Source organism: Mycteria americana, chromosome 6 (genome assembly GCF_035582795.1).
Source record: "Mycteria americana isolate JAX WOST 10 ecotype Jacksonville Zoo and Gardens chromosome 6, USCA_MyAme_1.0, whole genome shotgun sequence".
In the NCBI taxonomy this organism is placed as follows: domain Eukaryota; kingdom Metazoa; phylum Chordata; class Aves; order Ciconiiformes; family Ciconiidae; genus Mycteria; species Mycteria americana.
The window spans coordinates 68,524,870-68,549,155 of NC_134370.1; the positions used below are offsets into that span (position 1 = coordinate 68,524,870).

Consider the following 24,286-nt stretch of genomic DNA (forward strand, 5'->3'; position numbering starts at 1 on the left):
AAACGCCAATGTGTGAAACAGGGCTGGAGTCAGTTGCCATTGCAGTGTGTTAATATCCTGTTTACCAGGTTTCTGTGGAATGTCTGAGGGAAGTCTGACTGCAGAGGGTTTGTCTGTCTAGTGCTCACACAACTTGTACAGCACTCGATGCTCCATTGGGTGCTGTAACCCCCTGCGTGGGGTGTGACAGGCATTTTCCTAGGGCAAACCAGCATTGTGGCACAAAACACAGGAATGTAGCGATCCACCCAGCAGAGGGAAGACCTGCTTGCCTGCATCTGTCATTAACCAAGGGTGATTGTACTACACTGATTTCCTCAGCTTATTTTTCTTCAGAAGTTCAGCTTCTGTCAGTTAGTTGGCAAGCTAATTGCTGTTGCCATACAAGGGAACAGGGAGAGGTGAGTACTGCTATGTGCCCACAGCACAAAGTCTTGCTGTGTTTAACAGCCAGGCTGAGCAGTGCTATAAAAAGTTCAGCTCCTTGAAAGGATGTTTTGGGCATGGAAATGGCTGAAGTTCCTTCCCAAAAGGAATCCAAATCATTCTAGAAATGAACTTCCGCTTGGATCAGTATTGAGTATCAGTGAGAGGGATAGAATAGCCCTCAACCCATCATCAGCAGCAGCAAGTGCCTCTGACACATCCAAGGCTTCCTTCAGCCTGTCTTCATGTGGCTGTGACTGTTGGTAGTAGTGACAAGGTGATGTAGCATTTAATTTAAAATCTGTCCTGTGCTTTATATGTGAATTATACACACTAACACAAAAAAAACCCAACAGTACTTTTTACTATTTGGTAAAAGAAATATGCAGTATGGGAACAGCAACTTTTTAGAGATTTAAATCCCCTTTTACTTGTTTGCTCCACAGCCAGCAGTAATTTGAACAATGCAAGCACAGTTTTATGTAGTAGGACACCAGGTGAAGTACTTTATTGCAACATGCAATAAACAGGTCTATTTTAATCCAAAAGCAAGCAAGGGACTCATTCACAAAAGGCGGCAGGAAAAGTGTATCCATGAAAACTACTATGGACCGAGCTGGGGACAAATAACATTTTTCAACAGTCAAAATTACCCTTTGGAGATAAAACCCTCCAGAATGGGACGTGCCCAGAAGCAGAGTGAAGGTGGCACATGGTCCTGCTGTAACATGGAAAGAGAGGAGAGGCTGGCCACTGAGCTCCTGGCAAACCAGCTCTTCACACGCATACTTTCAAAAAATTATTTGACATTCCAAGCCATAACATTTTTTGCTCAAATGTTTTGGGTTTTTTTACCAGTGAGCCTTGGGAAAGCTTTGCTGACTCTTCTACACTCATGTTCTAAGCCCCTTCATTAAGACACCTAGGATTCTCAAAAACCAATTAGTCTTTAGTACAGGATGAAGCTATATTTACATTCCAACATTCAGTTTCTATTGCTACAAACCAAATTAAGAGCCAAATAAACAATCTCTCCTCAACCAGTGGCAGGAACTCATTGCAGGTTGAGTCATGTGTTCAGACCCCACCCAGGACACTGCACACTTTTCCAACTTCCTTTCCTGCTCTTAAAAGCAAACTTCAGAAGATTTATTCTATTTTCTCCAAGTGATGCCAGAGACAGCAGCAGCACCTTTAGGCGCTAGTTGTGCAATGAACAATCCTGGATATAACTATTTTCCTAGTAAGACAGTTGACAAAGTGGCCGAGTTAGAATATTACTTTTATTGTCTGTTTTTAATCAGCTTAACAGATTGGGGTTTCTGTGCTTTAAAACAAGTATTGAAGAATTGATAAAATGACCAGCTGCACCACACAGTGTCTGCACTCCATGAGGAGAAAGAACATATTCTCTACTGACAAGAGCAGCACTAGCTCGTTACCGTACCATGAAAGAAATCCTAGAGGGGACTTCACATCGCTTTCCATTTTATAACTAAGTTCTTATAACTAAGTTCTCATACTCCTCCTTGGAGCTCACTTGAAAGCAGAAGGTGGACTTACTTACATTGATTTATGAAGTTACTGTGAGGAAAAAAAAAGTAACACTAATTTAAAAAAATTAGTTCCTTATTACAAGTAACACGGACCAATTCTTACCGTACAATTCACGGACAAATAAAAGGCTAATCGGCTGCTACTCTGAAAGAGCAAGACGTAGAAAATACTTCACTGTTACAGTCAGACTGACAGTACTAAAGAGCACCAGTGGGTACAAAGAGAGGCCACCTTGTTACTGCCCTCAGAATTAGGCTGAGGGTACAGTACCTGCTTCTCCCAATGTACGAACACCTACTTCGCCATCACATTTACAGGGAGCGCAAGTCCAGTTTTCCGTGCAACTGAGAACACAGCAGCTGAAAGCCTGGAGACAATCCTGGACACATCTTTTCTTACCGCGTATCTTAAAATTCCCAGTTTAAGCAAATGAGGTTACAATATAATCATTGGTTCAGCAACCAGCCTACATGGCCTGGTTTTATTTTTCAGCATCAGGAAATAAGAACAGACAAATTATTGCTTTTAGCATACATGTTAAATTAGTCTGACTTGATTAATGACTTCTCCCATCCACGTATAAAGATGTAGTAAGCTACATTAGGTTTTAAATGTGGAACAGATTACGCTACATATTTGTGCAGCAGATTTTCATTCTTTTAACATCTAAGTCAAGATGTGCCAAGCTTGTGACATTCGCATGTTCAAGTGTAACTTCCCTAGACTCCAAGAGTCTTGCATATCATACAGTTCATATCCATATACAGGACAACATGAAAACCAGTTGGTGAATTTTATATGAAGAAGAAATTCCTGAGTCTGTATTAAAAACCATCTCTGATTTTTTTCTCTCAAGAATCGGATTCCTCCTCCTCTTCCTCCTCCTCCTCTTCATGACCTTGAAGACTTAGGTGTAATTCAGTTTGATTGATAGCAGCCTCATTGTCCATCTGCCCAAGAGTCTGTCACAATAGAAGAGTGTAACTTGCTAATTATCAAGACCAGCAGCGATACAGAATGCTTCTCAAACCACTAAGAGAACTGTGCAGTCACAGCATCTTTTAGAAATCTGGTACTGGAACTGTTGGCTGCACGAGCCCATCACACTGACGAGCACTGGTTCTCCATAGAAGAGTTTCAACTAGTCCAGGCTGACCATGCTAAATAGGTAAAAAGTTCAGAGGATATCTGTGCCTCCAACCCCTATGCTCACAGTTGGCCAAACCAGCACGCCACAGTTAAGAGTGTCAGACACAATGCTTAATAATGGTGCACTGAAGCGACGCCAATATAAAGCAGGTATTTCCCAACCTCCCTGGAAACAACACGCTGCTTTCTGGGATGGGAAAAGGCAAAGCCCTTGAAACATAAACCAGCAACAAACCAGACCGATTTTACAGCTGAGCGTTTCAGTTAGTTAATGAGAAGCATAAACAGGGTCAACATTAAGAACCCTACATGAAAACCACCCACAGGAACACCTACAGCTGCCGAAATCGATACAGCTCTCCTCTCCCTGTTGCTCGCGCTGACACGGCCCATCGCAGGGGAAGGCCAGTCCCTCGCGTTTCACCAGGCAAGGACTCCCCTTACCTGTTGAGTCTCCTCGCCAACAGCTGACGGAGAGACTGTCACCTTCTCCTCTCTGGACCTGATCATAGACTGTAGCGCCAGCTCTTCCACCTGCAGACACGGGAACACAGAAGCCTTTGCAGTCATTATTTCTTGGACTCTATTTAAAGCATTAAATATTTAAAATTTCGTTAAATATTTTGGAATAATCAACAGCAGTAACAGCAAAGCTTTTAAATCCCGTTTCCCCGCTCTTCAGCTTCAATACGCAGCAGGACACCGATGACCCCAGCACCGGCCGTGTTCGGCGGGACACCAGTAAAGGGCTTAGCGCTTATTTCGTGCAACAGCTGCGGTGTGAGAGGCACGGAGGCCGCTGCAAACAGGCCAGACCCCTCGGAGCCGCGGCCGGGCGCCGGGCTGCCGCTCCTGCACAGCTCAAGCGCGTTACGTTGCGTTAAAACACAAAAAGCAGACCCGAAACGCGGGGCAGGCCCGGCCCTGCCGCTGCCCACGGCCGCGCTCCCGCACCCCCCTCCCCGCCGCGCTCCCGGCGGGACCGGGCCGGCAGCGGCCGCCGCCCGCTGAGGGCCCGGCGCTCGCCCCCTCGCTGGGCCCGGCCGGCCCCGGACCTTGAGGCGGGTGAGCTGCTCGTGCAGCGCCGCCTTCACGCGCAGCAGCGTCTCCTCCTCCTTGCGCAGCTCCTGCAGGCGGCTCAGCATCCTCCGCGCGCCGCCGCCCGCCCTCGTGACCCCGCCGGCGGGAAGCGGCGCGCAGGGCGCCCCCTGCAGCGCGGGCGGAGGCGCCGCAGCCGGCGGTGAGGGCAGGCCTCCGCCTGACGTCACGCCGCCGCCATTTGCACATTTCCGGGCAGCAGCTGCCACCGCGTGGCCCTTTGCCGTCATGGCCCCGCGCGGGACCATTTTCAGTCAGAAAAAGGTAAATCCCCGCTCCGGGGGGCGTTAAAGAACGGCGGCAAAGCCCCCCTCGCCTCCTTCCCCTTCCATTTTCAAAGCCGCTCAAAAACACGCATCAGAAAAAAAAAAAAACCACCTCAGAAAAATGACAGCATTGCTCTGGTCCAACAGAATTTATTAGTTGTCAATCCACGGTACAGTTTTCTGAACTTAAGTGGACGAAGCACTGCATGGGGTTTATGCTTCAGCCTTGGCCTTTGCAGGGGTCTTGGCTGCGGTCTCTGCCCTGGGCTCAGCAGGGGCCTTGGCCGCGACCTTGGCCTTGGCCTTTGCCTTCTTCTCTTCCTTAAGTTTATGCTGAAAGAGACAAAAAGATCATCAGCACAGAATCCGAAGTACTAAACCCAATTTCATCTAGTACCAGCTTCCGCGCTCACTCACATTTCGGGCGTGGCGCAGAATGGTGTTGCGTCGCATCGTTTTGGCGTACGGGTTCAACTTGATCATGATTCTCAGATTCTTCAGTGGATTCTTCTTCAGGACTCTACGGCGAATCTTTTTCCTGAACAGAACAGACACGTATCACCATCTCGTTTCACAATTCAAGTTCTGCCAAATTTCCCCTGAAATTTGGGGAACCGTAATTCCTTTTAGTTACACCCAGAAACTACAGGAATCCCGCCCTCCCCGACATCCCGATGCAGAGAGATTTCCGACCTCGCTACAAAGCCTCACACTTGGCAATTTCTAAAGAGACTGCACTTTGCATTTGTTAGATGAAAATTATTACTTTGGAGCACGCAGCGCCTTCTGGATTTCCTGGCTTCTCATGATTCTTCCAATGTCTGTATTGGTCATCTTATGCATCGGCAGGCTGTGGAACAAATGTTCATAGTCTGAGTTGGACAATAAAACCACGGCTAGTTCAATGAAAACAGGCATTTTGGAAAAAGCACCAGTATTCCCTTTCCACCTCCACATGGAAGAACCTGTGATGCTAACGGGTTGTTCTCCCGAGCCTGTTTTACCCCGTTCAGCCGTGTCCGTGTGTTGGCTGTGCTTACTTATAGTCGCTCTTCAGCGTAGCAGCTTTGCGCCAGGTGCCGTACAGATCATCCAGCTTGCGGAAGGCGCTTTCCGTCCAAATGCAGAAACGCCCAACGTGGCCACCGGGAGCAAGTCTCAGCAGGTTCAGCTTGTTCACATCAAGAAGAGTAATTCCTGCAGCAAGACAGACAAACCAATCCTTTTCATTTGTAATTAAACTCAAGGAATGCCAGACTAAGAAAGAAACAGACCAGAAAGCACACAGAAACAGATGTGCCCTTATTAGCTTTTACACTACAGAGTTACATACACCATGTTAAATTTATGAAAATAATATCAATCGGCCTTTTTCCAGCAACACACTTGACAGGCTCATTTTTAACTGCTCCAAATGCAGTTTATGGTTGGTGACAGCCATAAAGTTTGTCATAAACATCCTCATCCTCACCATCACCAAAACAGATTCTTGGAAAGAATATATTAGCTACTTCAGCAAGTCAGAACTTCCACGAAATCATGTGTTTCAGAAACACGGACCAATGAAGTGGAATCTCATCATTCTAGGCAGCCTCGCAACACAAGAGCAAGCTAAAATTACCAAGTTCAAATTACCTGGGATATTCCGGAAAGCTCTGATGATACCATTGTCCTCATTGTAGATGATGCAGGGTCCCCTGCGCTGGATGCGACGGCGATTCCTCATTTTACCCTTTCCGGCCCGCATACGCTGGGAAGCATAAACCTATATAAAAATGAAACTTGTGAATATTCAGAACAGTCCAAATCCCATTAGTAAGACACAATAAAGCTGCTTTAGTCAGAACTTCACAATCATCACTGCTCATCTGAAACACGGACCAGTGAGAAGTTCATCATTCTTAAGGGTGAAAAAAGAAAAAGCTATCACCGAAATGAAGACAACTAAACACAGAGTAAAGCAGCACAGCAAGAAATTGACTTTGCTTAAACCCTTTTTTACAGTTTCTTGTATTTTTGTTACCAAGGGATTTCTAGGGGGAAAGGGATTTCAAGGGAAATCAAAACAGAACTATTCAGAATTCCTCCTGTAACCACAGCAGAGTCGAATCACCTGGGTTTCGCTCTTAAGAACAACTCACCTTTTTGATGTCATTCCAAGCTTTAAGCTTCTTAAGGAGGAGAACAGCTTCCTTGGTTTTCTTGTAACTCTCAACTTTGTCCTCAACAACCAGAGGAAGTTCTGGAATCTCCTCAATGCGGTGACCTAGCAAGGATTTTACAAGACACAAAGTCACCCACTGATCTTGGCTGTACTAATTTCTCAAGGTTATCGCCTTGCGTATTCAGAAATGATACAACGTGATAAACAGTGGAAATTAAATTCCCCATCTAATGTTCAGGCATAACGACAGTAGTGAAGTTTCAATGGAGTCTCGTGGGTCTGCCTCAGGCAGTCCTTCCTGTACCTGAGTAAATATTGAGCAGATCTTTGGCTCCTATGAGCAGAAATCAAACTGAACTGCCATGCCGTTCAAAATTCAGTTTCTATAAACTGCACGGATGAGATTCACATCAGCAATGCGCACCAAAGCACCTCAGCATCACCAAACTTCCAACACCGCATAACTGCAAAGTACCTTCCCAAGTCGTACATAACAAAAATACCCCCCTAGTGAAGAATGGGCTGCCTCTTAAACTCTTTAGAAGAGAATTTAGTTATCCACGACAAACATTTCAAGTAATCACATAGTAACTGACACTGCTCAGGCAATGTCGAACTGTGGGCAAACACTTCCAGAGACAGAATTCCCACCTTTAGACATGACCAGTGCTGGAAGAGCGGACGCTGCCAGAGCAGAACAGATGGCGTAACGCTTTTGAGTCGTATTCACTCTACGGTGCCAGCGTCGCCACGTCTTGGTTGGGGCAAACATGCGGCCTCCGCGACACATCTATGCATCGACAGTTAAGAACCACCTTTTTGAAGCTTCTTTTTCTAGTGTGACTCTCTAATCCTTGCTCAGCGTTAATTGTTCGTCAACCATCTGCACCAGCACACTGACAGCAGGCAACTGTCACTGAGCACAGAGTAAGACGCAAATTACGACATCACGGCAAGACGGCATGCATCGCGAGATTCAAGATATCCACTGCTTTTGCAGTGGGAAAAAAAGAATCAATGAAAGCTGCCGTTCATTAAGGCAAGTCTGAATTTGCATACAGAAGGTTCTAATAGCATTACAAATTTCTCAAACTCGGCGGTCCAGATCCCTGTAGGTAGCTATTACCTCAAGTAGAAGATTCCATTTCACATTTAGATACTTAAAAATAATTTTTCTGCTTGATGAGTTCAGCTTTACACCCGATGCAAACAGCAGCTACGAAAGGATACGTTTCCAAAGGCACCCTGGCCAGAGCGGTGAGTTCCACCACCTCGTACTCGAGGAATACGAGCAACGGCTCTCCCAGTACCCCAAGATTCGGCACTGGTCTGATGACCTGGAACAGAAAGATTTTAATTCAGAGAGTGACAACACTGCAATTTGCATAAAGTCACTGACAGGCAGAATTCAGGACCGCCACTCAGAACTTCCACTGTTATCATGTGCTTCAGAAACACGGACCAATGAAGTGGAATCTCATCATTCCAGCGAAACAAATCCTGATCAGTTAAATTAACTCTTACCGTATTAAAGATCTGTTTAGGTCAGAAGCAAGTACATTAACATACTGATTTCTAAGCTCGATCCTCACTTTGGAGGTCTGAATTGGCACTGCTGTTCCTAGTGGGTTAAAATGTTCATGTGAAACACTATCAGAAATAAACCTGAAAATGCATGTTCTTGGCACTAGCTTCTTGGGAAGCAGCAACTGTCTGCACCTACTAGCTTCTGAGGCAACTCTAACCAATGCCCGCTTGTAGAGGTTTCTTCTTGGCGAATACCTCAGGGAAGTCTCCTGTGGTCAACACAGAGCAGGGATTATAAAGCACGGTTTTTCATCACTGTTTTCTGCCTGATACACTGTCAGACATCTTGTGTTCTTCTTGCAAAGAATATGGATTCCAGTTGAGGACGTAGGTGCCACAATACTTTCAGTAATATACATTTCAGATAAGACCCCAGAGTAGTCCAAGACTTGTTACACTACCTTGCTGTTCTTCAGAATAATAAAAAACTGTATTTCATACAATTTAAAATCAGCTTGTTAATAACCGGGTTGCCTTCCCTTCTATACAGAATCCTCCTGAACAGTGCTTCTCTTATTTTAGTTCTAAATTTGTTTCAATTTTAGCCCACCTGTATTAAAGTTGAAGGCTAATACAAGTAGTTCTGTCCATTTTGTGGTTTAGCCATACCTGCAAGTTCACTGACAGCGTAGGGCTGCCTGTTGTTCTTGCGCAAATTGGTGTGAACGAAGTTCACGACATCAGGGCGAATGGGAGCCTTGAACACAGCAGGCAAGGTGACATTTTTGCCTGATGCTTCCCCCTTCTCAGAGTAGACGGATATTAACGGTCGAGCGCAAGCCTGAAAAAGAAAACACTCTTAAGCACAAGTAAAGTAAACTGCTAGTATTTGAATCCATCAGATATTGCTCAGAATGAAGGAGTCTTCAGTTCAACAGCGCCAGCACACTGACAGCAGGCAACTGTCGCTGAACACTGGATAAGACGCAAATTACATCATCATAGCAATAATTTTCATTTAAAACTGCTCCACAGCACAATCCACATTCAGAAAACTATATCTGAGATTTGAAATTCAATAGATTTCCAAGTCACTTGGGTAAAATTAATCTAGAATTTAACCTCCGGGCTCTTTAGTGACACTTCTAAACTACTTCCCATCTACCATTATGCAGTTTACCGAAAGCTTGTTATTTAGATTACGTTTAACAGTTGAAATGCTGTAACCAACTTCTTTAACACAATCTAGACACTCACAATGACTACAAGCAAGCAAACTTAGTATCAGAGTTAATTTTGTGTAAAGTCTGGGCCCTCTGAACAACCCCTGGTGCCTCAAAATTTGTGAGGTGAAGAATTCAACTGCTTGCAGCACCAGCTTCCTTTCAAAAAACGGAAAACGTGTCAAATAATAGCTTGCCACTCTGAACAGCACCTTTTAAAAAGGAATCTTCTAGTATTATACTGTATTTGTCATTAAACTAAGAACTCAAGGCAATAATACAGGCAAAGTATCTTCCTCCCCTTTTCCATCCACAATTCACTTGGGAGGTATTAAAAACACTACCAAACGCAAAACTAACCAACTAACAGCAATGAAAGTACTATCTGTGTTCTTAGCTGGTTACTAGCAAGGCACTGACTCCTGGAGTTAGCGCAGAGACTCCAGCACAAGCACGGAACAAACTTGACCAGGGTGAAGGAACCAGATTACAATCTGAATTGTATTAGCAAGAAAAGTTGTTCGTTTGCAACCTGTTTTCAGACCAAGGCCTTTTAAAGACTGTTACAGAATAAGAAAAAAAAAAAAGGTTAAAAACAAAAATTAAAAATGGGTGTTACAGAAACCGTTCTTTTATCTCAACGTGAGCTCAAAAGCTTCCGTGTAGCTTTGTTTTGCTTTAGAAAAATACGTGAGAAAAATAAAAAAGCCCTGCCACAAGGCGATGCGGGCCCCATCTCCACAGCCCGAGAAAAAGGCGATTTCCAGCGCACCAAGCCAAGCCCTCGGCCGCGACCCCCTCTGCAGCCCGGCCCGGCCCCTCCTCAGCCCGCCCGCCCGCCAGCGCGGCCTCCCCACACGGGCTCCACGCGGCAGGCCGAGGGCTGACGGCTCCAAAATGGCGGCCAGCCGGCCGCCCTACGCCTCCAGCCCTCGGGCTGCCCGCGGCACGGCTCTGCCCGCCGGGCCTGGCTCCCACCCGCCTCCACCCGCTACCCGTCCCGGATCACCGACGGCCCCTGCCCCTCTCGGCCCACCGCGCTCCCGCGGCCTGCGCCTCACCATGGTGGTGGTGGCGGCGGCGGAGCGTCTCGTGCTCCCACCCGCCTCCGCCGCAGCCCCGACCGGAAAAGGAAGGACTTGTTCCTCTCTCGTCGCTATGGGCGATGTCCTTCCGCAGCCTGCCCGCCGCCTTCTGCCACACCGGCCGGTCGGCCCCTGACCCCAGCCCCGGCCCGAGCTCCTGCGCGTACGCCGCGGCCCGCGGTGCCCAGCCCTCTCCCTCCGGGCGCCTCCGTCGCTCTCGGTCGCCTCCCAAACCACGGGACTCTTTTCTGGCGGAGGGATTCGGTGTGACGAGTCATTCACTCTCACAGAAATTATAAAATTTTTGAGAGATTTTTTTTTTTTTCATGGAGAGGCGTGCGGCGAGAATAAATATGAATAAAACGCACTTCTGGGGGGGAAGAATAAGTTTTTTGCCTGTATTGGGCACACCGCCCCGGATGTAGTGCCGGGGGGGCGGGCGAGGCGCGCGGTTCGGTTGTGGCGGGCGGCGATGGCCGCGGAGCGGCGGCGACGGGCGGCTGCCGAGCTGTACGGCCGCCTCCTCCGGTGGGTCTCGGCCCGGCGCGGGACGGCCGCTCTGCTGAGGGAGGCGGCTCGGCCGGGGAGGCTGTCAGGGGCGGGGGTGCCGGGTGGGGCCCCAGTTTGCGGGGAGGTTGCTGAGGCTCTGATTGTAGACCCGCGTCGTTTTAGTTTACGCAGTTAAAATTACTGTTTAATGAGGAGTACTGAGGAAAAAAACTTTATGTGCCTTAACATTTTCATTTTCTTTCAGATTATATGAAGAAGGAAGGGAAAGTATCCCCGAACATCCGTATCTCTTTGAGGTAAATACGTATGTGAAAATACAGCCACGTAACATGAGTCTGTATGTTTGAAACACAGCCGTTGATCAACAGCTGAGATACGTGCAGGGATATCACGTTGCTGAGGAAAGTTTACCTCAGTGTGCCGAGGAAAGTTTACCTCAGCAATACCTCTTTAGATCTACCTCACCATGGAGAAGGAGACCCGGGTAGAGACCCAGAGTGCCGCCCTCCCGGCGCCATCACCAGCCTTCACCTCCCCGCTCATTCCTGCGTCCCCCCTGATCTTTTGCCCCTGTTAAGAGTTAACTTGTTTAAAATGATTGTAAGGATCAAGTAGACGTGAGAGTGCTACGAGGTGGAGGTCGTGCGAAGTGCAGAAGGTGGGTGGTACAGTGTGTGTGGCTGCTGGGAGGAGAGGAAAGAGCTGCTACAGCAGCTGCCCTGGGGTAGTATTTTCATGCAGGTAATCCAGATCTTCAAACTTGTAACTTCTGATGGCATGCTTTTTATCTAAGTAGTTTTATAGGGAATGGGATGTAGGTATGAAAATAGTAATTGCTTCTAATAGCTTTTGGAACATAGGGATGGCTGGAAAATCCCTTAACACTATTTAGTTGTATTAATGTTGGGATTTGTACAAGTTTGATAATAGTTTGAAAATAAAATCAGGTGGTTAATTAAAGATACAGCAATGTGAAAAAGTGACTAGACATGAAGATTCAAGCAATACGTCTCTGTGTGTATGCAAAAGCCTAAGTAAAGATTGATATTCCTTCCTTCTCGAGAACAGTCTTGAGTTATTTAATGACTCCAAACAGTGTTTAGAGCTCTCATGAGACAATCAGAGAAGTGATCAATTGATATTTAATGTTACTTGAAATAAGTATTCTTCATCTTGAGGATATCTAGTGACCGCAGGTGCTACTTGACAACAATGATCCCTCATATCTCAGATTATCTGAAGTTTTGTTTGTTGAACCAAACTTCAGTTTCTCATGGAATCAACCTGCTAGAGATTAAATTTTCTTTGTTGTTTAGTTGAAAGTTGTTGCATTTTCACAGCTGATTTGATTCCACCTATGGCATGCAGTAACTGTGTTCTCCTGAAGTAAGAAAGCCTTAGATTCATGAATGGTTGCAGTAGGGTTGGAAAACAGTTTGTGGAATTAGTTAATTTTGCAATCTCTGGTATAAAAATTGCTGAAATGAAGCATTTATATGTAGTGTATTAAAAAGTTTTAATATTTTTTTTTCAGACTGATGTAGAGATCTGTTTGATTGGTGGTAGTTGCAAAAGTCCCATTGAAGGATTTTGGAATGGAAACAATATGATATATATTTTACAGAAAGCAGTAAGTGTGTATGTTAGTTGTTAATTTTTAAATGTTATCTAGACTTGAATTCCCATGAAATATTTTCACATACCTTGTGTTTTGACTTACCTGTGCACTTCTCTTAAAGCTGCACAATGAAGAAAGTGACCCAATGGAAGAGTCAAAAACAGATGATGCTATTTATGCCTCTGAGCTTTTACCAAAGGAGAGTTCCGGACCAGTGGCTCTTTCTGTCAGAAGAGCAAAGTAAGTGTCAAAGGTCTACCTCCCCTTTTGATGTAATTTTCTTTTGCAACTTTTGTCTCTCTTCCTAATATTCAGAACCTGTATTATTTTCAGTCCCCCAAAATTAAATTACTCATTAGTTTAGTGAGGAGATATGACCATTTTTCATCCTGCAAAGTGGCCTCCCTTGGCTAAAAGTATTCCTAACAAAGTAACTAAAGTCAAGCTACTGGAAAAATATTTGTGAGCTGTCCCATTAAGTTAATGGGACTGTCTGGGTGTAGGTGAGCAAATAAAGCTTACTAAGACTTCAATGCTTGTTTTTGTAAGGCTTCTGTTAAAGAAAAAAAAAAAGTCTGATTGGGGTCTTTGGCTGTTATTAAAATACCAAGGCATGGTACCAAAACATGGTGACTAGTTTGCTTAACTAACTTATCCTTTTAACATGCTTAAAATGTAAAATTCAATTATTATTTCAGAATCTTTAGTCTAAATTAAAATATTATATTAAATATATTCTCAGTTACGATATCTTACTTCCTCCTTTGTGTCTTCATTGTTCCACCTGTAAAAAGAGGTTTGTAATACTGCATTCTTTTTGTAAAATGATTAGATGTCTGCTAAGGAAGCATGATAAATAGGAGTTAAGTTTTGTGTAAGGGATAGATTCAGCTATACTTGCTGGCATCTTATTTTTTTTCCTGTTCATATCTCTAGGCAGTTGATTTCCTTATATACAATGGTGCAAAATCCAAACATGACCCACTTGAAGATAAGCGAACTGGTTGTGCTTCCTCCCCTCTGGATAAGGTGTGACGGTTCTGATCCTGAACATACTTGTTGGCTTGGAGCTGAGCCTCTCAAAGCTGGAAACAAAATCACAGGAATCAATTTTTATGTGGTTACATGTGATGGTAAGTTTATAATGTTATACAGAAAATTAAATGAGGAAGGCTTAAAAATGTGGGAATATTGATGTAGCGATGCTGTCTTTGTCCTTTGTGTGATGTTGGCTTGGTACTGCTCTATATTCTTCGTTTTGAAAAACAAGGGGTGGGGGGGGAAGAGAGAGAGAAAAGATGTTTTCAACCCATGCTGTGTGGGGGAAATAACTTTTTAATATACTAAGTGCAGCAGTATCTGTGCAGGCCCACCTTCACTCAGGTGCAATAACTTAGCAAATTGAAATTGCTCCCATTCAACTCCTTGTACAAGTACTGACTCTTACTAAACATTTCTATGTTAACACCAGCTCTTATTATCAATAGGACAAATGAAAGAAGAATGCCAGCTCTCTAAAGGACAACATGAGTTGTACTTGACCAAATGGAGTATTTGAGAATTAATTTTAAGTGCCAAATTTGAATTGTGTCAAATGTTTTTTCGATTCTTTCTTTTTTCCTTTCCTAGGTCCCACAGCTGATAAAACCTGTTTTGCAAACCTGGAAGAGCTCAAAATGGCACATAAAATGAAACATCATTCATCTGTTGTAGGTTTTTATGATCTATCATGCCTTCAATCTAAGTTTAAAAACTCTGGTTTTGGATTTATGATACTGGTTTTGGGAAGCTGTATAGATTCTATTTAGAATCTCATCTTAGTATGATTCTGTAGTATAATAGTCTCTTTTGAAGTAATATGTGGGTTCCCTGTGTTGTAATGCAGTTGTCTGATATTAGATCTATTTGTGTGTGTGTGTGAAATGCTTTTAAAAGTATTTTGCATGGGTACAAAAGAATCAATGTTGTGGTGGCTTTGGTGGTGTTTGTTTTTTTTTTTAATCTGTTCTTTCTAGGTGACGACAAAAGGATTTGCTCAGTATGAACTTATTAGAGCTGCTGCAATAGAAGACACAATTGTAGAATCTGAAAGCAATATATATGTTGATATTACATGGAATACTGTCGATAAGATTCTGGAGACACCCCCCCTCATTTCAGCTGCCACACTGGTAAGTCAAGAAGGAAAAAGCAAACAACCCCAAACTCTTTCCACAGTTTAAGTCACGAGTAGTGTGAAGGAGAGAAAATAAGTTTGACTCTTGACATTTGAGTTCATTCTTCTTCATATAAGCAATACAATGTGTTCATAATCTACATTATCAATTATGGTAATATGCATTTCACTAATGAAAATTTTAGGATTGCTAAAGTTTGGAACTGACGTAAACTTCTGGAACTTTCAGAATATTACACTCGAGTCTGGGGACCCCAGAAGTCCTGTATATCAGCTATACAGAGAACTGCAGTTTCTCCTTGTAAGTATGAGTGAGAAATTCCAATTTCAGATTTACATGGAATGGTGATTTTATGTGTTAATAATCTACTTTATTTAAAACTTCATCAGGTGTTTCACAGATAACTTGAAGCTTTTAGTTTAGAATAAACTTTGAGTTCAGTTTTGGGAATCTTGAATACAAAGAGGACAAATCATGAACACGAAAGCCAGGAAATTCAAGAAGTTTCTAAATTTGTGGTTAGCTGTACAGAGAGAGATGTATGATTCTTGGAGATGTTAACTACAATTTTAAGTATGACACATGCAGAACCTCAAACAAGAACTGATTTGTGGTGGTTTGGTTTTGATGCTGTCTTTAGGCTTTGGCAGAAGGTTTGAAGACAGGTGTGACTGAGTGGCCTGAGCCCTTAGAGTCTGAATCAGCTCTTGAACTGGTCCAGGAATTTCTGACTGGTAATTGCTGCTTGTTACATGGGGAGAGGGATATGTCACATTTCACAGAAATAAAAGGAAATTCCACATACAATTTTTAAAGTATTAGAATTAGAGGTGCTAATTTCTATGCTATAACCACCTGCACAAAGTAGTTAAATAGGTTAGTCAGTACATCTCTGTCATTTTTCTTTGTCTTAATATCTTGTATAAAAGTAATAATTGTTTCTTTATAAAATGACACAATTATGTTTAAAAAGCAATTAAGAGAGTTCTGGATGTGTCTTTCAAGTTATCTGACATTCACATGAACTTTAAACCTGCTAAGTGTCCCTTTGGTGGTGGAAAACAATACTTTGATGACAGCTTAAAATGAAGCATCCAAAATTACTAATTCCTTCCGAAAACTGTTGTGAACAATATGTGTCTTGTCAGAAGTTTAAGATATTAGAAAACAAATCTAAAAAGAGAATCAGACGTAGGAATGCACCAAGAGATTTTTCAAATGCAACTGTAATTTTTTTTTTAGTATGTAGATGAAACTTGGAGAAACAGACAAAAACTCTCTCTGACAAATATGTGTGGAAGAAAACTAGAGTCACTTATTAAATCACCTGCTACCCCTTATTGCTTCGTCACTGGAGCTTAACAAGCTAATGCTTAGATAACAGAATGTAGTAAAGGTATATGGGGAAAATGTATAGCTTATAATAAAAAATATTAAGAAATGATCTTCTCGGATTCTGTCCTTACCCGGTAAAAACAATTTTAAAATGGATAAATTTTGTCTATTAGCCATCCAGTTAGTGTATTTATTAATTATGATGTGCCCAGGGATTTATCTGATTGGTTTGATGATATTTTTTTTTCATAGTGGTGAAATTTATTTTTCTCCTCTACTAGATTTAAAGAAGAAACTGGATGGATATTGTCTATCTGGAAACAGTAACGAAACAGAGGTATATGCAATTTCCTACCCATTACCGTGTCATCTTGTTTGCCTTATAACTGTAGTTATTTCAAATTTTGACTACGTCTTGTGTATTATTTATGTATATATGTAAATACATAGACATAAAGATGTAAAGAAAGATAGATCTTTCTGTTTCTGCTGTGTAAAAATAATGGAAGAAGGCCTTACAGACAAAATTAGGAATTCCATAATGTTGTCCCAAAAATCAGGGTTCGTTTACCTGGTGTGCAAAATGCCAATACACGCACAGAGCAGAGGTACTTTACTGCATATTTGCACAGATATGGGTGCCTGGCTCAAGACAGCACACCCAGCTTTCAAATTAACAGTTATTTATCCACAAAGCATTAACATATTCAACTTTCTAATGCATATGCAGTATTCTTCTATTAAATGATTGGTTAAAATCTCTTTGGCCAGCATGTAAATTAGTATGCATGCTTAGTTGGTCTTCTTCAACTTCATCATTTGAGTCAGTGGTATAATTGGGGTAGGTGGTCCATGGGTCGGTGGTCGCGATCTCCCCCTGCTGGAATTACCTTTCCCCTAGTTTCCTACCTTTTTAGCAGATCTAAGCAGTTCTTCATGATTTACTAACTAGACTAGTAATACATCAGTTAAACTTCGGCTTTTCAACAGCCACATCCTGCTTATTAGACAAAGGTACATTGTATAAGTTCCTATGGAGATAGGGTAGTGCTCTACAGTAGATTTCTACAGCAGCATCACTCTTTATGTGAATTGTGTACTTACACTTGATTATTATAACAGCAGCTATTCTCTAATAGAAAGTCCACTGTAATTTTTACCTTCAGAAAACCTCCCTCTTTTTTTCATTCTAAATGGTCTACCAGTGTCCTTTATACATTTTTTTTTTTTTTTAATATAACTTAGTGGTGTGAAGCTATTTTAATTTGCTTCTTTCCCTTCCATTTTCACTACCACAAGCTTGCAAATTGAACTGTGTTATATCAACTGCAATCGCACTCCCTTGTCTTAACCATCGTCTGTCATCTCCTAAAGCTGTCAGTCTCATAATGTCATAGTTTCTTTCAGGAACTCTTGACCTTTGTGCCATTGTGTTCTATCACTAATTTGCTTTTCTTGCCTAATTTAATGATTTTGGGCCAATTTAATGGCATCAGTTCGATATCTGTCCTATTTATCTAGAAGTTTATGATGTTCTAAAGCAACGGACAAATTCAAATTATAAAAACGTCTTCCATTATATTAAGATTTTTTTTTTCCCCCTTTCAGTCTACAAGGAAAGGTTTGGGTCTTTTTCCTATTGAGAGGGAAGTTGCGTTTTGTTCATGAGCTAAAAATATAAGGATTTCTGTATTGGCTAAACCAGAAATATTCAGGATCAGAACAGGAAAATTGTTCTGAAAATACACTTATTTATTAATTTTGGCCTCCCAGGGCACTGCTAGGTATACGTACAGTTATTTAACTCTCTGGGTTCAGTCTCGCATAGGTCATATCCTGAGTTAGTACTTGCTGGACTGTAGTCTTGCTATTTACCAATGCTCTGTGCATCGTGCCGTTGTAAGGCGGAAAGGACCATCTTGAGCTAAGCAGCTGGTTCTTACTAGACAGTCTGGTTGAGCTTTACTTGGCTATGATCAAAAAGTCTTTCTGATAGTAGGCTCCGCTTCCTGGCCCAAAGCTAGCAATTATCCAGTGTGATAATTCTGAAAAGAATTAGTCTCACTTTTAAGTAAAAATATGCTTCCCAATTACTATGCACTAGTAGTTTCTGTGCGGTAGTTTCCCTGGAAAAGGGGAAAGATTAGTGATGCACCCAATTTTGATATCTGGAGAAAATTTGAATTCTTAAGGTCTTTGAATCTTAGGCATACTGTTTTTACTTAAGACAAACAAAATCTTACAGAAAATCAAATGTGACACTGCTGCAGTGGACAGTTCAATAAAATCAGTCTTCAGTGAGCGAGGAGACCTGGATTTTGCTGAACAATTATGGTGCAAAATGAGAAGTAAGTGTATTGTGGTATTTTACCCCATCTGTTTTCCTTCAAATCTTCTGTTCTCTGTATCTACTATACTGTCTTGCTTTCTCAGTGAAATGAATATAAATTTCTCTGAGTTTTAAGGACTGATCAGCTGTTCAGAAAATTAGCAACACGCTTTTTCTAAAAGAGCTAATTTTAGGTACGTAAGATGATATACTTTCTTACAACATATAAAGGTAGACCAACATCTAGCAGATGTTATATTTCATTTTATTTGATTGTAAAAGGTACTAAACAATGGGTAGTACTCATCTGCTCTCAAACTGAAAACTTTATAAACTTTTTGTCTTTCTAGATCTGAAGGACAATTTTTAAGTTGATAAAGCTGCACACAAACTTTATCGTTCTTGTAATACCACTCACAGCCCTTCAGTAAAATGCATTTTTATTTATTTGTTACTATTTTTTCATATTACTCATTAACTTGTTAAGCTGTTCCAGAGATTATAACAACTCCTTTCTGTTTGAGGGGTGGAGTATGTCACTTCTCAATGCCTTTCATTCCTGTTAGTGCAACCATTGTTTTTTGAATCAAAACTAGATAGCTAAAATGGACTGCGATGACTGCAAGTGTCCTGCTTAAGGGCAGTGTCAGCTGCACAATGATGTATGGAGGCTTGTTTCTTTCTTAGTAAGCAGTTAGTTGGATTAATAGATACTAATAGTTCATATTCTAGATAGATGCTGTTCCGTTAAATTTATAAAATGTGTTGAGCTGCAATGTATGTAGAGAAAATGTAGCCAAAATGTGTTATATGACAGTCTGCTTCTGCTGCGTGCTGTACTCTGTCATACGCAGTTCAGTGGTCTCTTTTGATCATTGTTTCTTTAGAGTAACCCTTTTTAAAGTGATGCTATGACAAACTTAACAAAAAGCAGTGCAGTCTGTCATTTCAGCTATCATTCTTTAAATGAGGGGTTTCGTTTTTGCAAGTATGTGTTGGCCTATTGTTATTGACTTAACAGCTGGAGAGTGAGCCCAGGTTGATAAATAAAATATTGCATCTTTTTTTCTTAAGGTGTCAGTTCCTATCAGGAGTTGATAGAGTGTTTCACACTGATCATAAAATCCTTGGAACATGGTGAAATACAGCCATGGGTATGTATTTGTATTTCACAATAAATTTTATAATTTTGAGTTGTTTGAAGTAAAATATAGTTCTTGTCACTTAACTGCTCCTCATTTCTGCGTTGTATTGTTTTTAAATTACTTTCATATGTCACAGTTTGCCTCTGTTTCCGTGGTATTGTACTTCTAAATAATGTTTATAATGTTTTGTACACAGTTACATCACAAGAAAACTTTTCTAATTTTTAGATTCATCAAGGGAGTAGCAGTTTGCTAAGTAAATTGATTCAACAGTCTTATCATGGAAAGATAGAGGTCGTTTCCCTCAGTGGCATCACTCCAGTTCAAATGCTCTTGGAGATTGGTTTGGATAAGATGAAGAAAGATTATGTTAGTTTTTTCATAGGTAAGCCTGATATCTGTTAACATGATTAGAAATTGAAGATAAAAGGTACTCCATGCACGACATAATGAAGTTTTTGGTAACCTTGATCTCACTTCTGCTCCCATCTGCTGAAGTGCTGTTTCCAGCCTCCTTAGTAGTTGTACTTTTCAGTTGTATATGGTTTCAAAATAACTATAGCTTGCATAACTGTGTATTTCTTTTTCAGTTTGAAAAAACCTTTATGTTGAACTTCAAGTAAAATAAATACCAGATTTATATAACTGCGGACTGTTTAGTTTTCTTATCTGTTTGCTGTAGGTGAAAAAATAAGACCCTCATGCTCTTTCTGTCTTTTCCTTTATGGTCTACATGGGTTAAAAGGAAATCAGTCAAGGGTATTTATATGTAATAGGTGTGTTTGTACATTCTGTAGTATTTAGGAAGATATTTTTGATTACTCATATTATACTGGAAATAAAAGTGGAAAGATTTTTGTAAAGTACATTTTTTTTCTTGAAAACATTGTGGCTTTGTTTTCAGTAGTATAGCTTTATTTTTTTTTCTGAATCTGTGGGAGGGGGGTTGTGTTTTACCATTGTTACCCACTTTTCCTTCATCTCTTCATTTCTTGATTTCCTTTTTGCTTTGTCATCCTGTTTTCATTCTTTGTTTCATTTGCTTTTTTATTGTCACTATTTGTAAACCTATATGTCCGAAGGAAGATGGTTGTCTCAAAGTATGTGGTAGGTTTCTTCATTGTACAGCCTTGGTGGTAAATAAGATGATGCTTCTACCATGCCACTTTACGGGGTCTTTCTTGTTTTGAATGAGTAATCATGTCAATAAATAACATCGCAGTCCTAGTGACTTTGTGCTTTTCTTTGGTAGAAGATTCCCTGTTTGATTACCTGAATGTTGCTTACATTTCATCTGACACTATGTAGTAAATATATGTAGTAAATTTAAGTTTTTTTGTTTTTTCTTCCCCATGTTCAATTTACAGGCCAGGAACTTGCAACGCTAACCTACTTGGTGAGATGCCTTTTTTTTTTAAAAAACTCTGAAAGCAGTGTAAAGTAGAGCACACTTAGCTGATGGTGGGATGCAAGTCGTATCATTCCTATAAGCTGAGAAACTGAATTGCAAATCATGAGGATGGGACAATATACTGCAGAAATGGCATTGTATTGTTTCCTTATTAATATATTATTTTCTAGGTATCTGATAGGGGTCATTGTCAGGCAGGACAGTGAACTTTTGTTCATACTTTGATAGCATGGAACTTTGTTCTGAGTCTGCTGGGCTGTTCTTAAAACTTTGGTTTCTCAAAAGAAGCAAGAAAATTATTTGAGTATACTGAGGATGTCGTGTGCGTGTGTAGAAATTGAGCGTCCAGTTAAGAGCTGAAGCTGTTTGCTGTTGCAGGATTACTTCATTTCCACATCAGTAGATCTACAAGAACAAGTTCATCGTGTTCAAAAGCTTCACCATATGCTCGAAATAATGGTCAGCTGTACAGTCTTACTTCAGTTTAAACACGAGAACCTCTTCCCTTTGACACAGTAATTATTTCATTTTTACTTCTTGCTCTTTAAATCACAAATAGATTCTCCTCGATAGTTGTAAAGAATCTCTCTTCAAAAAAAAAAAAAGCAACCCTCCTTAATATTGATGTTTATGAGACTGCAGAAGTAGCAGTTGGATCTTCCTGTTAAAATTTGCTTTGTGACTAAAATTGAAAACCAAAGGAAATCATAAGATCTGAAGTATAGTTAATTTTGCACCAGGTTTATGCAGTGTTGCACAAGAATTTCTCCGAAGAAAGTTAGTAACTAGTTGATTCTTATTGTAGAATTTGCATGAAGTATTATAAGGAAAACCCTCTAAATGAGAAGCATGTGTTTCAGCTGCCGATCAGACCAGCACTTGTCAGGAAGTTCTATCAAAAGTAAGAGAAACTTCAGTCTTTGCAGCATTAAAATTCAGATGTGACTGACTACCTGACTGAATTTTGACATTTCTTGATTATTCTATCAGTGATCACCCAGAAATCTGGAAGGTGGACATAAGTAGTGGGCATGGACAGAAGGAGGTTAAAACATCATGGCAAGTTAGTACTAATCCTCCAGTTGAACATATGACATCAAACAATACAGGTAGGGCATATTTGTGGTGACGTGAAATAATGAAAGCATGCATTTCAAATTCAGTTTTTATACTGGGTTCAGTGGATCTGAACTTTTTCTTACTCATATCTGCAGCAAAAGCAAGACAATGTTTTGTCTTTTAATAAAAAGGTGAGATGGTATCTAAAGAATGTAAAAGATTTTCACAAAGTGGTGACTTTCTGCCTTCTCACCTTTGCTGAATTATGTTTTTAGAGTTAAAATGACAGAATAGTTCCAACTATGATATGATTGTTCAATACTCTACACAGTATCTTATAATTTGTTTCTAAAGTCTTTGCTAGTGTATCTGAGAATGGGTTTGAAGAGAAATTTACCTGTTATTGAATGCTGGCCTCTAGTCAGAGAAGCAAGCAGGTGCTAAGGAGGGAAGACATGCCTTGCTGTAATCAAATGTAGAACAAGTGAAAAAGCAGGAGAATGGGGAAGAATTAAGCATATAGACAGGTATAGAAATAATTTACCTTTTTGGGGTGAGGTTTGATACAGGGTAATGCTTTGGTAAAGCTTTCCTGTTATTCTCAATTTTTGTCATGAAGTGCTCCTTTAGTAAAACTGAAGTTTTGAAACCAGTTCTTGAAGCTGCTACAGGAACTAATCTCTACAATTCCTCTTCCTAAGAATAGTGTCTAATCACATCTTTTTCTTTTGTCTATGCAGGACTCTTTTCTGATTCCACAGTTAATGGAAGCAGTGAAGAAAGAATGTATTTTATTACAATGGCTAAGTGCAGTCAGGTGCATTTCACATAAATGCATGTTACTCTACAGGCAGGCACTTGAAAGGTACAGTAAAGAGCAAAGTTCAGTATTATCTGTGTCCCAACAGTATATTTAGAAACACTCTGTGATCTGAAGAACAGTACATCTTACTGAGTTATTTGCTTTGGTGTGCTTGGAGTGTGACATAACACAGCTGTAATTAATCTGTACGCATCTAGTCTGTTTATAAATGTTGTGCAATTATGAATGTACAGTATAATTATTTTGAAAATATAGAAGATATTTTTGTTTGTATATTTACAAACATTCAATAAAGTTCTGCACTTTGGGGTTTTTAATTTTATTTTTATTCATGAAGAATGCAGTCAGAGACTGTTCAAAGTGTGAATTGTCTTAACCCAACAAAACAAGCAATATTGTCATGTTTTCCTGGTGTCAAGTGACATTTCATCATCCAGATGTATTTGGAAAGCTGTTCATCCAGGACATTGTGAATTTCCGACAGTTTGATTTTCTTTGTCCCTGTATTATATTTTGGAGTATTCGTGGGTTATACTTCTCTCTCCTCTTCACATTCATTTTTTTTTCCCTCAGTGCAAAGTGAATTATTTTAAGTGTTGTATACTTTTGCATAATTTTCTGAAAAAAATAGTTGGTATAATTGGCTGGGCATAATCATTTAAATATGTTGTTGGGATTAATTCCTGACAGTTGCATATGTTCTTACACTGATTAGATGGTGTATGTAACATTTTGGTAGTGTAACTTTAAACAATTACATAGTGTAGTATATGCTGATTAACTAATTTGAGATGGAAGCATTTTGCATTGAGACAGAAACATTTTGCATAAAAGAAAATGTTAGCTATTGATAAATAAGAATAAGGAAAACTCCAGTATTCATGCTTTTTAAAAACTATACATTTCTATCATTTCTGGTTTTTCCTCAGTAAATCTTATTTCTTATCCCTTTCCTAATATTACATTTTAATAACTATCGGTTTAATAGTGAAAGCCTTTGAAGAGAAGCTAAGAACAAGGTCCTTTTTTGGATTTATGTACTGCTACTCTGCATTCAGTATATGCACACGCAGTGTTGAAACTATAGTGCAAGCTAAATAGGAAACTTGTTTGTTGCTTTGCTTTAGAGGAATAATTTCAAGCACAACAGAAAGACAACTATAGCCAGATGGCCATATTCTGGAACAAATTTTTTATAATCACGTACTTAATTTGTTCCTACCTGCAGTAGAAGTGAATTTGAGGTGGAATTTTACATTCTGGAAGTGCTTGGATTACTTATAATACACATTTCTGTGTGTAATGTATTATAAAGTCATATGAGGTAAACCTAGTTCCCTGTAAACAAAACTAGAGAGATAAGAGTCCTTGGTTTAAATCTGAT

The 24,286-nt window shown here is 40.7% G+C and overlaps 3 protein-coding genes and 5 non-coding genes across 8 annotated transcripts; 1 reads left to right on the top strand and 7 right to left on the bottom strand.

Annotated features, from left to right (window-relative positions):
• Positions 1–1,265: 1,265 nt before the first annotated feature.
• On the bottom strand, positions 1,266–4,335 carry SNAPC5 (small nuclear RNA activating complex polypeptide 5). The gene is made up of 3 exons (XM_075506395.1): positions 4,188–4,335; positions 3,577–3,666; positions 1,266–2,945 (listed from the first exon to the last, which is right to left on the bottom strand). The coding sequence occupies exons 1-3, from the start codon at positions 4,275–4,277 to the stop codon at positions 2,835–2,837; spliced, it is 291 nt and encodes a 96-aa protein (XP_075362510.1). The 5' UTR covers positions 4,278–4,335; the 3' UTR covers positions 1,266–2,834.
• A 295-nt stretch (positions 4,336–4,630) lies between these two features.
• RPL4 (ribosomal protein L4) lies at positions 4,631–9,348 on the bottom strand. The gene is made up of 10 exons (XM_075506627.1): positions 9,310–9,348; positions 8,857–9,028; positions 7,891–7,997; positions 7,312–7,450; positions 6,638–6,762; positions 6,132–6,261; positions 5,537–5,693; positions 5,263–5,346; positions 4,914–5,034; positions 4,631–4,829 (listed from the first exon to the last, which is right to left on the bottom strand). The coding sequence occupies exons 1-10, from the start codon at positions 9,346–9,348 to the stop codon at positions 4,710–4,712; spliced, it is 1,194 nt and encodes a 397-aa protein (XP_075362742.1). The 3' UTR covers positions 4,631–4,709.
• LOC142411988 (small nucleolar RNA SNORD18) lies at positions 6,013–6,083 on the bottom strand. Its single transcript, XR_012776346.1, has one exon. It is a non-coding gene; the product is annotated as a small nucleolar RNA SNORD18 (small nucleolar RNA).
• Positions 6,333–6,400, bottom strand: LOC142411977 (small nucleolar RNA SNORD18). The gene has a single exon (XR_012776336.1). It is a non-coding gene; the product is annotated as a small nucleolar RNA SNORD18 (small nucleolar RNA).
• Positions 7,516–7,615, bottom strand: LOC142411978 (small nucleolar RNA SNORD16). The gene has a single exon (XR_012776337.1). It is a non-coding gene; the product is annotated as a small nucleolar RNA SNORD16 (small nucleolar RNA).
• Positions 8,078–8,149, bottom strand: LOC142411976 (small nucleolar RNA SNORD18). Its single transcript, XR_012776335.1, has one exon. It is a non-coding gene; the product is annotated as a small nucleolar RNA SNORD18 (small nucleolar RNA).
• On the bottom strand, positions 9,094–9,194 carry LOC142411979 (small nucleolar RNA SNORD16). The gene has a single exon (XR_012776338.1). It is a non-coding gene; the product is annotated as a small nucleolar RNA SNORD16 (small nucleolar RNA).
• Positions 9,349–10,917: 1,569 nt separating the features above from the next.
• ZWILCH (zwilch kinetochore protein) lies at positions 10,918–23,412 on the top strand. Its single transcript, XM_075506397.1, has 18 exons — positions 10,918–11,023; positions 11,250–11,301; positions 12,540–12,635; positions 12,745–12,863; positions 13,560–13,756; positions 14,253–14,332; positions 14,639–14,794; positions 15,029–15,100; positions 15,441–15,534; positions 16,417–16,472; positions 18,381–18,483; positions 19,539–19,618; positions 19,838–19,994; positions 20,977–21,005; positions 21,399–21,535; positions 21,826–21,921; positions 22,011–22,129; positions 22,820–23,412. Exons 1-18 carry the CDS (start codon positions 10,968–10,970, stop codon positions 22,909–22,911), a joined length of 1,791 nt encoding a protein of 596 aa, XP_075362512.1. The 5' UTR covers positions 10,918–10,967; the 3' UTR covers positions 22,912–23,412.
• Positions 23,413–24,286: the final 874 nt, after the last annotated feature.